Below are 17,613 nucleotides of genomic sequence, written 5' to 3' on the forward strand. Positions count from 1 at the left end.
AGATAAGATTTTCCATGATGATATTATCAATCCACTCACAAATTATTAGATTAGTTCTACAAAGCCCTTGAGTCGGAATAATCTTACCTTGTGAAGCAGACGCGAAAAGGCAAAGGTATATATGAACACTTTATTCTTTTTTTTCTTGAGTGAGCTATGTATGATGTATAATGCAAAATATTTCGCTAACCACGAACCGGCAAAGAAAAGTCACAATTTTGATATTCTAACATTTAAAGTAGCTGTCATTGTTTTCGGCTTTTATGCTACATTAAACATATTGGAATAATCTGACAGAAAGTGATATTGTCAAATCAACAGAAGAGGGGAAGAGGGCTGATGCGTGTCGTTCATTAAAATAATGCATTGTAAATGATAATTATGTCAGGTAAGGCTATCTCGTCAGCTCATTTATTTGTGTACATCACACATATTACATCGATGAAATTTCAGGATTGCAATGCACTCCGCAGTATATTGATGACATCGTGCATTATGATAATCAGAACAGAGGCAATCGATGCAGAAAGAAGCCTGTCGACCAATAGCGACGCTCGGTTAGAGCAGATGGCGATGAGGGGGAAAAGTCTCTCCTCGCATCCATACTAGCATTGTGTTGATTGTATGATCGTCTCTTGTATGAGGGTAGATGGTGATTTGAAGAGGTTTATCATTCAGATATTATGAAAGAGCAAACAGAAGCATTGTTTACGTGGAGATGGGAACAGGAATAAAGTATGTAGTATGCAGGCCATACAGGAATATAGGGCCATCATTGAGCACGAAGACTACAGAGACCTCTGTTCAAATATTGACAATTCTGATCTGTTAAAGCAGCTGAGAGGAAAATCGATCCCGGGGCTAGTCGGAGTAGGAAAGCGAGCTCGACTATGGCCATTCTTCCTCGAGAGCATCGCGGAGGAGGTGGAACCTCTCAGTAGCGCGGAGAGTTCGCCTCGCCCAGCACACAGACGATGTCAACAAAAACAACCTTTGCAGCTGAAATTTGAGCGCATCACCTCAGCCGGCGTTTTGCCATCAGATGCCGAGTCTTCGCTACCTTCGCGATCACGACGAAACCACATCATCACGAACGCTCGATACTTCGCTGTGTTCGGCAAGGACGGGAAGTACTCAATCGTGAGCAAAGAACCTAAGGGCAATACGCAAATCTTACCATTGTCGAGCGATTTTTATGTCAATTGTGACAATAGAGAAACCACATATAGTTTGCACCGGCAGCCGTTATGCTTGTACGAGCAGTCAACAATAGACCGTCCCAATGTGACCGCTGTCGCGAACAATAACACGGACCAGGCGTTGGGCTGCACGGTACAAAGTGCACAGTCTTCGCCTCATACAAATTATGTCAATAGAGACTCCGTCGTGACGGCACTCGAAGCAACCAACGGCCATATTTCGTGCGTTTTGAAACAAGATTGCAAGGCGTCACCTCTCTGTTCGGATCCAAAAGGAATTACTGGATATGTAAGCGTCGATCGCGAATGTGTGGAAATACAAAACTTGCATGATTGTGATGTTACTGAAGAAATAAGTTTGGAATCGAGTGCAATGGCGTCGCTATTTGGACCTAAGCAGCAAAAACGAGTTGTGATCGTGCGATCAGCGGAGGCACAGCGGAAACACGATCTCGCGGATGCTCGGAGGCGAGAAGGTAAGGATACAAAGAAGAAGCGTAAGGCTGTTCACGTAGCTGTCGTAGAGGATGATCCAAATGCCCCTGTTCCCAAAAGTATTCTAAAAAATATTCAACCCAGACCGGATAAAACTCAGACGACGATTAAAAGGCAACAAGATGGAATTGATAAACTATATATCGCAGAGAATACTCGCATGCAAGTAACAAATAGTGCACCCTTTGCTCAGCAGCAGACGGAGATTGATGGGCAAACAATATATGCAAATGTATCCCGTGGAATGTATGGGAGAGGAAATGGTAGTAATGTACACCCAAGGTATGCCGGTGAGAGTCATCATGGTAGTTTGAATCGTAATGGAAGTCATCAATTCAGAGAAAGAATGGGGACAGATGAGATGCATTATAAAGAACCGAGACCACTCTTAACTCAGCTTGATGGTCGACATCACGTGAGGCAAGGAGGGGGTGGGGTACCACCAACTCAATCGGGGGCCATGCTTGGTCCTTCCCCAGCAGTGTCAAGGCAGACTTTAGCATCTACAGTGTCCTTACAGGCACCATCAATCCAAGGCTTGACCCCGGAAGAACAACAACTAATCTATAATCTCCGACAAGAGAGAGGCATAAATCAAGGGGGGACGGCTCCTCATTTCCAACCGCCTGTTTTACATGACACATCAAGCATAGTCTCAATAGCATCGGATGACACGCTCCACAGTGAACATGAGCCTCCCCCTCGGCTTCCAAATAGACCCATTCTTACTCAATTACGGCATCCTGTTGAAAACCCAAGGGGTGGGGTACCGCACCAAGCACCGCCACAAGAAAAACCAACAAAGCAGCCAAAGGCAACCAAATTTGATTCTTCTTCTGGACCTCATCATGGACACAAAGGGCAACATTCCGGGGAGAAACAAGTAGCAGTAAATCGGCAACATCCACCACAACAAACACAATTGAGACATGGGCAGCGGCAATACATGCAACACCAGCAACAAGCTCCGAGTGCTGGTGGGCCACCACCACCTGTGCCTCACAGAGGTTTTAGAACTGGCCAGGCAGGTCAACCTGATAGGATGAGAGTGCAGCCGCACCTCGAATCACCTTATGCTGTGAGGGACATAAGAGACCAGCAACACGCAAGACCACCCCCGCCACACAGTGATTTAGCTCAGCAACAGCAGCGGAAACATTATCAAAAACAACCCCCGATTCGCCCAGGGCCTGATCCTTCGTATGCTTCCATACCAAGGGAAAATCCTGTAATTAGAGTACAACAGGAACCACACAATCAGCGACATGCAGGAGATCATCGTGGACATCGAGGTACTATGTCCAATGCCACATCACAACAAACAACTGGTAGACAAACGCCACCAATGTACAACTCAGGACAAGATTTGTTGCAGCCACCCACTCAGGCTAAACCGCGGAGTGTCGATACATCTTCCCTTCAAAATCGTCAAAGAATTCAATCAAATCAGGAGGATGCGTATTCTTCGTCCAAAAGTAGTGATAGCAGTGGTGGGTTGGGGCGGGGCAATAACAAACAAGGTCCACATGTCACGATGAAGGAGACCTGTTTCTACTGGGAACCGGACGAAGAACTTCAACGGGAACGTGGCTTGAAAGTTGTTCGACAAGAATCAGCACTTGCCTCAGCTGCTTCCAAGCAATCCAAAATTCAGGGGAGGCGTGCACAAAGACTTGCCAATGACGGGAAAATTGTGACCCAACATGGGCAAGAGAGAGGAGAAGCAAGACGACATCCACAACAACAACAACAACAACAACAGCAGCAGCTACAACAACAACAACATTCACCGCAAGCCATGCGAAAATCTTTGCAGCAACTTCAGCATTCGCCGAAACTATTGCGCCCATCACAACGAATAGAACAACAGCAGCAACAAATGAGCAAACAGGAAGATGTAGTACAGCCGCAATTACAGCTGCAGATGCAACCACCATCATACCAAGAAACAGTGCATGCAATACCACAACAACAGGCGGAGCCTCATATACTACAACAGCAACAGGAACGTCAGCACACGGGATTGCAGGAAGAGGATGGAACAATGCATGAACCACCAACAGAGCGACAACGGAAACCCCCTGTTCCCAAACCTAGGACTGTGTTTAAAGAAACAGCATTAGGTGTTGACTCGGAATTGAATGATTCACAAAGGAGTCTAGCCTTAGACACACCTGATGACGTCGATATTCTTCAAATAGCAGCCGCCGCTCGCGTTCGCCGTCAGCAACAAGAGCAGGAGCAACAAAAACAGCAACAGGCGAAAATGCAGAGGAGGTTGGAGGAGGATGAGGAAGCATTGCGTGAGCGTCTACGCATACATCATCAATTAACAGGTCATGTAAATCACGAGGAGGAAAATATTTATCCAAATCAGACTAGCCAATCCCATCACCACGCATATTTCACTGTAAGTGGACGCATGGATGTTGATGATTTACCCGAACCATCGCCTATCCCTCAGAGTAGTGACAGTGAGTCTTTCTTCCATGATAGCGATGATGAGAAGAGTATGTTGTCTATCATTCAACTCGACCAGGAACCCAAGGTGAGGAAGGGCAGGGCGCATGGGGACGACGACCGAGGGTCATCTGAAGCTGGCTTTCGTCTCAGCGAGAAACGATTGAAACAGGCGCCTTTCACTACCATGGAAATTGAGATGAAAAAGCCTACTTTACTCCCGACTGAACCTGATGTAGAGAAAGTGGTGAAATCTGCGCATTCATCTGACCAAACATCAAACCGGATTTCGGAAGAAATACATGAACACTTTCCTATACAAACATCAAACCAGATATCTGAAACGGTGCCGAAACATGTTTCTGAACAAATATCTGAGCAGGTCCCTGAACAGAAGCAGAACCATACATCGAAGCAGATGACTACACAGACACCTGAACAAGTGGCGGAGCCGATAGCAAGTACACAACACCAATACCAAGTGACACATCAACATGCATTGGAACAATTGCAAGAACAGAAATCAGAACCAACAAGAGAGTCATTCCATGCCTCACTTGAATCAGGGCACGAATTGACGGAGAATTTACCTGAGCCAGTCACTGACTACATCCCAGCTAGAAAGATGATGCTGAGTGATGGAGATTCAACGCCAATGACAGATGACATATCGGATCTACCGGCACCTCCACCATCACTCTTGTTCCCACCAACATTGTCTACAGCATATGCTCAAACTCGTTCAGATTCAGATCTCGCTGTGCAGGTTACAGATGATGATTTCCCAGCTGTGATGACGGAGACAGCTGTTCAGACGATCCCTGATCGAGATTTCAGCTCTCAAGTTGATTTTGATCTTATACTGTATGAAACATCACCTAAACCTCATCCTCAGTCTATATCAATTCAAACATCGCCTAGCGTGGAGTCTACGAAAACCTCAGACGTTGCCGTGGGTTCTCCTCCTGAAAGACCTGCAAGTTTTGATACCCAGACTGAAATTTCGAATGTTATGTCTGTTGAAATTCAGCATGAACCAGCTTCTCAATATGACATACATCATCGTGATGACATTGCTCCACCCATTGATAGTACACGTGACCTACCACATGTAAGCGGGCAGTACAGCGGGATTACCTCTAGATTTCTAAACATGGAAATGGCTCGACCTCGTGTCCATTTTGATGCCGAACCAGCTGGACCGGATCACCTATATCGTGAATATATACAATCACCTCCAAACAGCGACGGCACCTATCCTGGATTCCATCATAACATGAGTGAGCAAACTCACCACACCAGTGAATCTGTTGCATATTCAGACGAGGACGAACCAAGTAAGCCAAAAGATGTTGAACCTCAGCAATCCATTTCACCACAAATCATGCTCATGCAAGCTATGCCACAGCCACCTGACAATAAATGTTATGACGATGACGATGAGCTGCCTGTTTATCCAACACTTGAAACAATTCCTGAAGAATCTGAAACGGGATACTCACGAGAACATAGTACAGTCACGGGAACACTGTCATATACCAGTGATGGTGATGATTATCAGAGAGGTCTTACGGAGGAACACGAAGACGATAGTGAGGAAGATAGAAATGACAGCGATGATGACGACGTCGAAACAGAAAATACAACTGAAAGCATCAAGGAAGTTAAGATTGTCGGTGAAATTTCAGTTCAGCCTCAGCGCGGTAATGCAGAATATGTTTTCGTTCCAGATGAAGGCTCCTCTTTCGAAGATGAGAGTGGTGACGTCACCGTGGAGACGACATTTAGCAGTGTGAATGGTCAGAGTCCAGCTGTGCAGGTCATTGAAACACCATATATCGGCACACCAATCCACGAAGCCAAACTCAAAGACGTGCACTTTGCTTCACAACAACCGACAGTATTTGACCCAAGGACATACCAAGATAGCAGCATACCAATGCCATCGACTGTACAAGCAGCCCATGGATGGCCTGGTGGGGATGGGTTTTTCGAAGACGCCGAGGTGGCCAAGAAAAGCACCACTGGTGATACTATGCATATATATGATGGTGATCGATCAATCATACAAGACAAAGCTCGTTATAGCAAATCATCAGATAACTATAAAGAAAATGGAAGAAAAGATGAAACACGTTATGCTACACCCAGCGATAGTCCGGTGAAAATAGTGCAGCTTGAGGAAGAACCTCGAACATGGGGAAGGAAATGGACGGAGGCAGACATCGAACAACAGTCTAGTGATAACACGGGGAAAACAGACAGTGATGACACGATCGTTGAAGACAAGACATCAAGGAACGACGACGTACCACTTTACTTTGAAAGAGAATACCTACTTGAATTACCCCAGACAGGAAAAGAGGTTACGTCGACGGAAAAATCAGTTGATGAAGCGACAGCATCTATCAACTTTTCATGGCAGGCACGAAATGCCTATCAACCAGTTCAAACCGAAATAATTGACGCTAGTCGTCATTTTGGGAACACAGACAACACACAGAACGGACAATACAGCTTTCATCACAGAAGTTTGGCAGCTGAGGCCAAAATTGACAATGCAGATGATGATAAAGGCGTTGATGTCAAAAGAGAAGTAACAAGTGAAGGAGATACGATTTCATCTTCGGCAGAAAATCCTCCCGTTCTCCAGAAGACGGTCGGAAGATCGTTTATGATCGGCTTATGGGGTAGAAGTGAGGAACCATCAAATATTTGTCACCATGACAACGAAGGCACTACTACTACTACTCCTGAAGATGAAACCAATGTTGAACAAGAAACTGAGTCTGGCTTCGAATCTGAAATCACAGCAAAACCAGTACACGATCCAATATCCCCTGCTGACGAACCAGTTCGAGTTGTAGAGTGCGGCGAAGCCTCCTCAGAAAAGTCTTCACAGCCTGAGGTGTCAGGAAGTGAGAACGGTCCCCAGTTTGGGCTGAATTACGAACGAAGTACCATATATGAGCAATCTCGACCCGAGCCTCCAGTTGAAATAAGAGAACAAAAATACACATTTGATAATGAACCTCCCTTTGATTGGTCCACTCGTCAGTATCGTCAACTACCCATCCAGACTCAATTTGTTGACACCACTGAGACACCTGCAGATAATGTATCTCCTCAGAGAAGTATAGTAAGCGCATATCAAAGTCTGGAAGACAGGCCAATCATCGACACCAGTGTGATTTCTCATTCATCACCAGTTAGTCGAAATCCCACTAATCGAGAAGAAAGTAATAAAGTGACTAGCCCAGCTGTCATGGAGGAAGTTCAATGCGAGGATTCTGACAGCAAAGGTGACACTACCAGCACAGACCCAGAAAGTGACAGCGAAGATAATAGAAATGATAATGAAAAGGAGATGGACATCGGTGATAGCGATGACGATGGAAGTGACGAAGTAGTTTCTCCTTTGCAAAGGAAGAGCAGTTTCATTAAGAGAGCCGAGATTGTACAAAGTGACGACGAACTCCTTGATGCATATGAAGCCTACGGTGACGCGAATGAAGCACAGGCAGACTCATTAAGGTCGCCTACTCCTCCCAAGGAGTTTGGAGCTCATGACTTCTTGAATTCATACCAAGACTTCCTCACCAAGCGACAACAATCTCCTACCAAAGTCAAACCACCAGTGTCACTGCATGAGTTGCCTGCGGAGGAAGTGACTGGAAAGGGCAATGAACTCGAAACTTCTCCAATTTCATCCCACAATGTCTCTTTGCAATATACTTTGCCTGCCCCATTACCTTGTGAAACAAACTCTGAAAGTCCAGTTATTTCCTCCACAAAAAATAAGACATCTGTCTTTACAGATGCTTCTACGCATGCGCCGTTACTACATGACGCTACTTCCCAGTTAAGAGATACTGGACTTTGCCCAACTGATAACGGAGAACTTACAAACAAACTCAATCAAAATTCAGAAGACGAAGCATTGCAAAGTAAGGGGAGTGATAAAGAGCAGCCTGTTAACATCAGTGTACGCGGACGTCGGTGGTCAGCTGGTGACGGTGACGAAATCTTCATCGATGACTCCCTAGCAGACTGGAAAACTGTCAATGTGGCTGTGATCACTGATAGCGAACGTATCGATGAACTTGTAACCGAGGAGATTATTCGAGGCAAGGAGAATGCCGCCATTTCCAAGCAGCCAACCGAAATATTTGGTCAGGCGGAAAACAAACATGAATCAGTTTGCTCACCAGATGAAGAACGCGTTGTAATGAGAGAGCATAGATCAGCTCCTATTCCCAAACCACGGCTGTCATTGAGCGCCGCGGACAATCTAAATGTGATTGCTGATATTCTCGCTGGTGGATCAGGTAGTGAATTTCGTAAACAGTCTTCTGCACAAGGAGACTTGGGTGACGATAATGTATCCGGAACAAACAAAGGTCATAAACCGGTGATAGGAGACGAAGAACTGAATAACGTAGAGCATAGGCACTCAGCACCAGGTCATGAATCAGATACTGACAGCATCACTACTGAGTTGACCGTTCCATTTGACACAGGTGCAAAGAAAGACAGACGTTCGCGTACTCCAGGCCCTTGGCTTGATGAAGGCGATGACGATTTGAATTCGCAGACAGACTGGAGAACGAGTTCCGGTGGAATCATAGCGCAGCAACTAGCTCGAATGCGTGAAACTCTCAAGCGAATGGACTTGCCTAAATGGTATCGTAAATCGTCCCATTTCAAGCAAATAATGAGCGGTGACGTAAGGAGTCTCCCTGCATATCGAAATTACAAACCACGACAAATCATGAGCGGCCCACCTACACCAACCGGTCAGCGTCCTCTTGCGGTTCCGTTATCGCTTTCCAGCTCGACAAGAATGTCTTTTGTGAGAGAGGCGCGTCTCCGCACAGGTTTCTCCCCATCTCCAAGTTTATCATCGCCCACCCCTGCCTACTCGGCTTGGTCTTTCTCTGAGTTCCCTATTGATACAAAAGAACCCACACCGGGCTTCACTCCAATAACAGCCGCGTTCAGTGAACCTCTTCGGAGAGATCTTTCATACAGTGTCGGTGATGAAATTCACAAAGATGTTCGTTCCAGTGAAAACGCACTACCTGTCTTTGCACAGCAGCCCCAACATATCTCAAGCGAAGCAGTCGTTGATTCACGTCCAGAGGAGTATACGGAAGAAACGAGAACAGAAGAAAGAGAGAGAAGTCGGTCAGTAGGAGAAGACGATAGGTACCAGTACGCTGTGAAAAGAAACGAACGTGTTAGTGGATCTGCCATGTTTTATGTATCCTCTTTGGACACTCAGCAGCAGCAGCATGACACGCAACCAGCCGCGACTCCAGACGAAAGCTGGGGGACCTCACATCACACTCAGGCAAAATTGAACAGCCCTGCTAGCTCGCCCGTAGATAACTACGGCGTTAATTCTCACAACGATTACTCTGGTTACCATGGTGATGATGAATCCACGACTTACAACTATTACAACATGAATAACAACAACACAAATGGGACTTCCTATGAGCCTTCTTATCCCAGATCGTGGAGACCAAAGTCATCTTCGGACGAAATACAAGAAAGAAATGACTTTGGTCACCACAATAATGCTCAATCGACTCTAACAACCATCAATTGCTTCGGTCATTCTCAACCAAATAGCAGTCTTCCTACCGCACATCCTCATATAACTGTAACTGACACTACCGAGGATAGTGGTCCTCACCGGAGTCGCCATGACATCGGTGCATTTTCGCCACACTGGGATCAACCTGCCTCTTCGAGTTTCCAAAATCTGCATGACGCCCGCTACTTAGGTGGTGTCCAGCCACCATCTGTCACCATGGAGGAGATAGTGGACAGCTTGCTTGGTCTGAACACCAGTCGATCCCCCAGCAGTTCCTTCACGGAATACTCGTCTTACATGGATGCTTCGTCGATGTCGATGTCGAGCACGCCTGACCAATCAGTTAGTGAGAGTGATAGTTCGCTAGAGACTGTCATATCGCAAGACGAGGTCCAGGCCAGAGAGAAGAAACTGACCAGTCAAACGACCACGGTGGAAGGAAGGCGAGTTTTGAAGTCCATTATCATCGACGACGGGCAAGACGGCGAGAGACGGAACATTACCAGGAGTCGAGAAGGACTTTCAGACATTTCCGAAGAGGTGAGTTCCTCCAACATTATTGCATAGCAGTAACAAAGTAGTCAAAAACTTAAAGAGCAAGCTAACAAAACAATACCAAAGAACTTACAATGCTGTCAAAATGTGCATCGCACATGTTCAGCAATATCCTGGAATTTATATTGCACAGTTTACTAAAAGTCACATTATAACCTATAGATACATAACGATAGCTTAGAACTTTCATATAACTGCAACCTATTGTTATCTTAGATTGATTTACAATTATTATTTAATATTACAAGAGAAGGTGAACACCCCCCCCAAAAAAAAAGCAACAAAAAGCCAACCTACATACAAACTTTCTTGCAACAATCAATGGTCCATCTTTCACAGACACGCACACACACACAACAAAGAAACAAAACGTTCAAATCTTTAACGGGAAGAAATTCTTGCCAACTTTGATTTTCTGTTTTTCATATTTTCTATCATGATGTTCATTGTATTCATGTATAGAATGCACGTAGTGCGAAGCTTATCTAATATCGTGTAGCGGGTGTCCTCCCTATTTCGGATGATTTGGTACATTCCTAAGAAGCATGACCATTGTTTTCAGTTCTTTTTCTTTTTGTGGTGTTATCATCATCGTCAGTATCGGTCGTACTGCTTAAACTGCGATCAAGCAATCGGGGCTTGAGTTCACAAGTAGATAGTTGACTTCATCTATTATATGATTGTTAAAACAGCAGGTCGCTATAATTCAGACAAGAAAAAAAAAATCCAAACTGACTGTAAAATGCTCCAACGAGTGCAGAAATGAAGCTCACTATATTGCATTTCCCACAGCGCTTTCAGTATCAGTGCGTACCTGGTACCATTACTCGAGACCCACGTAAAATAAAAGCCCCCTATAGCGTTCTTCCGCTATTCCGCTGCTCAGGCTACCTTTATCGGTGTGTGTTACCCACGGTAGGAACTATAGTAGGCATCTATACCTATTTACGCAGAGATACACAATGACAAAAAAAGAAGAGAGAGAGAGAGAAAAAAAAAAACACGTCCCAAATTCCAGCCGGTACAAACAATCGTTCTCAGTCGTTTTCAGGGCGGCTACTTGCAAATACGATTACTTCTTTGTACTGCCCATGAATTGAGCTCGTGGGAAGTGTTTGTTGGTCATTCAAAGGACCATGGTCTGTATAGATCAACATCTACCTTTCCTTGTTAAGCTGAGAGGGAATGGTTATAATATGATATATAAAGTGCTACCGTATATTCAGACATTCCATCGGAAACCACATATTTTGTGGACTTGACTGATCGTGATTACTGATAAAATGTACATAACATAATATTGTACATGTATGTATGTACACAAATATATATATATTTATTTTCATTACTATTTTACTCCATTTGAATAAGAGAGTGAGAGCTCTCGGTGTCGCACACAAGTTGTCTTCTCAGAGCTTATATGACATTTTTGGTGAGGTAAAGGGTAGAGATGCCAATTGCAGGTACAGGTGAATATATGTCTATAGATACAAATTCATTTTAATAGTATAGACTGTGGAGAGCATAGTTATTTGACTGCACCATGATTTAACTATTTCAGCTGTAAGACATCAATCTCTTTTATATCATCTTCTCGCGCGCACGAGACAGAAGCACAGGCAATTATAACACAATGTTCGTCGCTTTGGAAAGATAGACAGTTTAGACCGCACTAAAACACTCGACATAAAAATGTAACATAATGAATATTGCAAGTAATTTCCTTGCACGTTGAATGCACTTGACTTCCATTGATATTACATGCTGGAATTTTTATATCATAATATTCAGTGTACAGGAGATATGCCGTTGAGGTCCTTCCACTTCACGTGTATCATTCACAGTCTACGCATTATATTATTGGTGACTGATATCCTGATACCCAAACTTTAGAACAAGCGATGGCCATATAAAACGCATCTCGTTGCGACTTTGGATTCATAACCTTTTTTTAACATCATTATCTTAATCGTCACCTTGTCTTCCTCGGCCATTTCTCCCTTTCCATAGGAGACATTAAGTGTTTATTCTGCCAAGATCGAGTAAGTTTTGATAGAAATGTAATTCTGTGACCGTCGCTATTTCCATCAAAGTACTTGTTTTTGTGGTCATAAAAATGTTTCTTTTCCATTCTTTCTTCCTCGACAAAACAAAATGTGTACATCAATCAGTAGCTGTGTCCCTTGTCAAAGTGTCGCTGAAATCTTACGAAATCTGTGCAGGGTTTTGTTTATATTTTGCATGAAATGACAAATTGTACACACTCCTGCGACTCTGTTTTGCCTTTCTCTCATTTTCATCATTATCGACATCTGATGACACTGGTCATACCGGTGCTTATACCTGTGAGTTTAATCTAGCTTCTCCTTTATGGATGTACATGTTAAATGTCTCTCTCAAATAGTTTTCAATCAAATGGGTTTCATTGTTACTTTCTCCTCTCTCTTACACACTCTCTTTTGCTGTATTTTTTAAACGACTCTCATTAATTGTTCAATTGTTCTCATTCAATTGTTCATTAATTGTTTTACATGAAATTGATTGTCTCCGACCTGTACAGTGTACCTGGATACACTGATAAATTAGTGAACTGAATGTTGATATCTCGACAACAATGAAATTTAGTTTCTGTCGAATTTGTAGTCACATTTAATGTGTACAGGTGAATGTGTCCAACATATCAATGTGTCTGTTTGTCATACCACGTACTACCGACACTTAATCCATTTCAGTCATCATGACAAAATTGAAGCAACTTATTAACCCGTTCTGTACCAGGGACTTTATGTGCATTCGACGCTAACATTATGGGGTTTTCTGTGGCAATCAGCACTCAAACACACAAAGTTTATCTATTAGATCCATTTTTTTTTTTTTTTTTTGCAATGGGAGCAGACACAATCTAGAAACAATTTGTTTTTCCAATATCAATTCACTGTTACCTCTTACCAATGTAACTTCTGATACATTACCGTAGTATACCCTCACAATTTTTAACTATTTAGATATTTCTGCTGTTTACGCTCTGAAACTCGTCAGTTTTCTCATATTACCCCGTCTCTTCAAGGATGTAAGTTTGCATGCTTTGAAATGATTACCTGTATGTATACTATCAATGAAACATGCTTAATTCTAGAATGTGTATAGAGACGCACTTTCTGTATCATGTGCTTATTTGTATAGTCGGTATTCTCAGTTGGCATTGATTGGTGTTGTTCGTTGAAAAGACGTGAAAATTTCTCTGTCATAGTGGGACCCACCGACTGCTGTCCAGCGCAATAGAATTCATATCTTTTCATGATTTCTTTTGACCTTCATTCAATCGTTAAAAAAAACCAACAACATTGTATAGTTCCAGCGTTGTACCGAACAAGACAATATGCAAATGTTATAAGCAGCCTTTCAGCCTCGCAAAGGCATTTTCACGCGACTTCCTTTTTCAAATGTTAGTCAGAAAATGTATATGAATGAGGGCTATGTGAAATTATTGTTCGCCCAGAGCGTGAGACGAGTCTAAAATTCTTTTCTTGAAGTTATCCATAGTTTTAACAAAAAAATGCAATCTCACTCTCAATCTTGTTAAAATAATAGACGATATACCATTATATTAAGGAATGTTTGTTGCATTCCTGATGATTAGTTTTCCTTATGTTTTTGTTTTTTTCTCTCTTGACGGTCAAGATTTCAACTAAAAAAGAATACAATTATTGACCTCCTCGCTATCCCAAAAGCATTTTTCAAACAACTCAAGATGACATTTGTGTGAAGGAAACTGATAGCGACGCATTCAGTAGAAGGAATATTACACGTAACTGGCATCCTTTGAGGTATCACCATTGTTTGTTTTTACGCGAGGCCGAGCTACTGTTATTCCCAGAGCGGCTTCTAGAGTTCACTCACTCAAATCTATGACCTTTGTCCTACTGTAAGAATGGATCTCAAGGTTCCGTTTTGTTAGATGTCACGTAATATTGAGGTTGTATATCTCATCATGAACAAGCGTTTATAATACCGTCGAACTATTCAAAAGTTGTCAGAAATGCATGTTTGTAATGATGCTAGTATACTATGGTTTCGGAGAACAACTTTCTCACAGCGGTCTTTGTTGGTTTACGTTTTGATTATTATTTTATGGGAAAAGGAGTACTCTTCTGTTATTGTCATTAGAAATGTTACAACCTTATCACCAGATAAATCGATGACCTGTTGCATAGCTCATTAAGAACGTTTCCACATGATGATCAATCTTAATCAAGCGTTGCACTGTTTATTTATCGTTATCATACGTCTGCGGGCTGCGATGGAAAGTTAACCTTAACAAGAAGTGGTTTACAGAGTTAAACAATCACATACATTGACTAAACTTATGCGAAATTAGATGAATAATGCGACATTAATCAAAGATTCAATATTATTGCCAAAATATTTCAAATTCACTAAGTTTGATATTTCCAAAGACCTTTTAACATATTAATGTGTCGTCACTGGTATAATGATACAAGCCTCTCTCCCTTTTTACATGACTAATTTTTATTTTGTTCTTGACGCTGCTTTTCGTTATCAAGGATACCTATTTGCACTTACATTATCTCAGATGAATTGTCCAAAAGGATCTTGGTCTATTCGTTTGATTTATTTTACATGAATTTTTATATTCCTAAAGAAGATTAAGATTCTTCATAGTTGAAAGACAGAACATTTTGCATGCTTGAATATTTGGAATGCATGGTTTACACATTGATTCCACAAGGATTTTCCTTAATTAAGTTGTCACCTTTCCGTAATCAATCATATTCAGCAAACTTCTTACCGATAATGACAAGAAGTGATAAAAAACACAAAACAACAAAACTGAACGTCAAATTTGCATTGCATGCTCAGACAGAGTAGGTCCTATATCAAAGCAAGTAAATTCGTAGAATATTCCACAACGGAACAAAGACAAAAGTACTACCAATAAGCTGTTCATAGTCTCGTCGATTATTTCAGGTGTATAATATTCTACTCACACTTATTGAATCGTTTTCATTTAATTTTCAGGCCATCATGGTAAAATGTAGCTACAAACGGTGCAGCAAAGTAAGAAGTCTGCACGAGGCGCGAAAATCCTACAAGACCTGTCATAATTGTTACACCTACTACTGCTCACGTGACTGTCGCAAGTCTCACTGGAATCGCCACAAGAAGAAATGTCTGTATGGACGAGTGAACAGCTTGTGCAAGCATGTTATCTACCATAGCCGTTACAACGAGGTTCTTCAGGAAGGTTTGTCGAGGATCGCCCGCCAGGGTTTCGCCAGAAGGGGACTGGGATCAGTGATGCTCAGTTTCTCCAGTGTCGAGGAGGCTTACAGGTGAGGGAGGAAAGCATGATTTGTCATAATATTTTAATATATGTATAATTAATAGGCCATATATCAATATATATACATGAACACATACACATATCATAGCTGCCAAGAGTAGATGGAAATCGTCGCAAGCAATGGTGACCCATTAATGCCATATGACCACAGAGAGTAGTAGATCAGATATGATTCTGTAGCTTTCTATTCATCATGTACAGAGTGTACTCAATTAATTTGTACCGTAATACATTAATTTTCTTCTGTTCAGGTACATCACCAAAGGTTTAGACCAGCTGAGCTCGTGGCCTGATTTTCTCTCAGTCCAAGACTTGGATGAATCGGGAGAAGGCCGCTACAACTCTCTACAACAGACTTGCATGAACTACGATCCGGAGGTCAAGTTTGTCCTCAACGTGTCAATTGTAGCCTGCCAGGACACGCCCACTCGACCGTTGCCACGGAAACCTGGCATCGTGCTTCGAAAGTGTGCCAAAGTTCGGCTCTTCGACCTACATGGCCCCGGGAGCGAGGTCAATACCCCAAGCGACCGCGAAACACTCATTCTGACAGCACCGCCTGGAATTCCGTCGGAGGGTGGTCTGGATAAAAAGGCAAGGCAGGTGTGTTTCGTGCACATTCAGCGTGAGCTGCGCCATCGTGGAGTTAGTCTCAGGCACCAATTTCCAGTCGTTTATGACAAACTCTGTCGATGGGTGGATGAACATCAACACATCTCTCCAGTGACCATCTATCCACGTGACGGCAATACGGGAAAGACTTTCATGTGCCTCATCATACCAGACACAGACCAGGACACAATTGAGTGGGCAGAGAACCCCGAGATCCTTGAAACTATCGACTCGGCTGTCGATCTCGATGCCGAGATGGAGAAGTTAGAGAAAGCTGTCAACAATGTTACCCTGCTTGAAATGACGGTGTAAAGACACGAGTGGGATTAACATCAGCGTCCAGTATTATGCAGGATGGACGATCCAGCGTTGTGCCAGTGTTATATAGTCGTCCACTTTATATTCGGACATGACAGGAGATATAGTTGTTTTTTTTTTTTTATACTACGGTGAATGTGTTGTGACCGTGGAACTGTTTTTTTATCTTTTATCTCCTGATGGATGAACAATTTTTAAATCCAACAAGAACCTTGATTGTATATGTTTGCAAGAATTTGTTGGAAATATTGTGTTGTATTCGAACTATGCGTCTTTCACACTACTAGAAGTTTATATAGGTTAGTCGTGTTTGTTTTACATCAACTGAAAACTGTTGATTTGCTTCAGCTTTGAAAATTCATCGGCACTGAGCTTGAACTATGAGTACGTGCGATAGACGAATGAGACGGTTGCATATTCTGCGTAGGAGAGATATTTGCTTTACTACACGCAGCACGACACTCAAAGGACGCTTCCAATTCTTCATAATTAACTGTGATATCCTTTTCACAGGGGAAAAAATTCATCCTAAGTTCACCATACGCTGTAACAAACTTCAAGAAGAATGTCAGTGTGGTTCCAGTCAGAATGGCTATTTGCGCTTTTGGATGTCATATTTGCCGCTTTCCTGAGATTCAGAATGAGAGAAAACTACAGGTCTGATTAGAAAGTGACCAACTTATTGCTCGTTCAGTATATAGCGAACAGGCGACGACAAGTCAAAGTATCATTACCTTTAACGGTGCTTAGCAACACATGGCAACGCATAGCAACATGTCGGCACGCTTATTCATCACTAATCTACAGTAGCTGGAATGGTTTCGTGTAATCACATTGACTAGCAAGCCACCCTGCTTGAAACTGTAGCACGTATGTGCAAATCATGAGATGAAATTTATTCATATCTCGTTAAGTGCAAAGTCTCACACTAATGGCCAAATAAATAGAAATTTATGCAACCAGAATGTTTTCAAGAAGCCCTATTTGGACATTCATTCAAATGATAA

General features: G+C 42.7%; 1 protein-coding gene across 1 annotated transcript; it reads left to right on the forward strand.

Annotated features, from left to right (window-relative positions):
• Positions 1–744: 744 nt before the first annotated feature.
• LOC140240813 (uncharacterized) lies at positions 745–16,611 on the forward strand. Its single transcript, XM_072320585.1, has 3 exons — positions 745–10,296; positions 15,352–15,665; positions 15,928–16,611. Exons 1-3 carry the CDS (start codon positions 745–747, stop codon positions 16,598–16,600), a joined length of 10,539 nt encoding a protein of 3,512 aa, XP_072176686.1. The 3' UTR covers positions 16,601–16,611.
• The last annotated feature ends 1,002 nt before the right edge of the window (positions 16,612–17,613 follow it).

Source organism: Diadema setosum, chromosome 17 (assembly GCF_964275005.1).
Source record: "Diadema setosum chromosome 17, eeDiaSeto1, whole genome shotgun sequence".
NCBI classification, from domain to species: Eukaryota; Metazoa; Echinodermata; class Echinoidea; order Diadematoida; family Diadematidae; genus Diadema; species Diadema setosum.

What these genes read in the sequence shown, in the direction of transcription:
- LOC140240813 (XM_072320585.1), top strand. Translation starts at nt 745, where the DNA reads ATGCAGGCCATACAGGAATATAGGGCCATCATTGAGCACGAAGACTAC. An exon ending in TTTCAGACATTTCCGAAGAG is followed by an intron (nt 10,297 to 15,351) that starts GTGAGTTCCTCC and finishes TTTAATTTTCAG; the next exon opens with GCCATCATGGTAAAATGTAG. An exon ending in AGTGTCGAGGAGGCTTACAG is followed by an intron (nt 15,666 to 15,927) that starts GTGAGGGAGGAA and finishes TCTTCTGTTCAG; the next exon opens with GTACATCACCAAAGGTTTAG.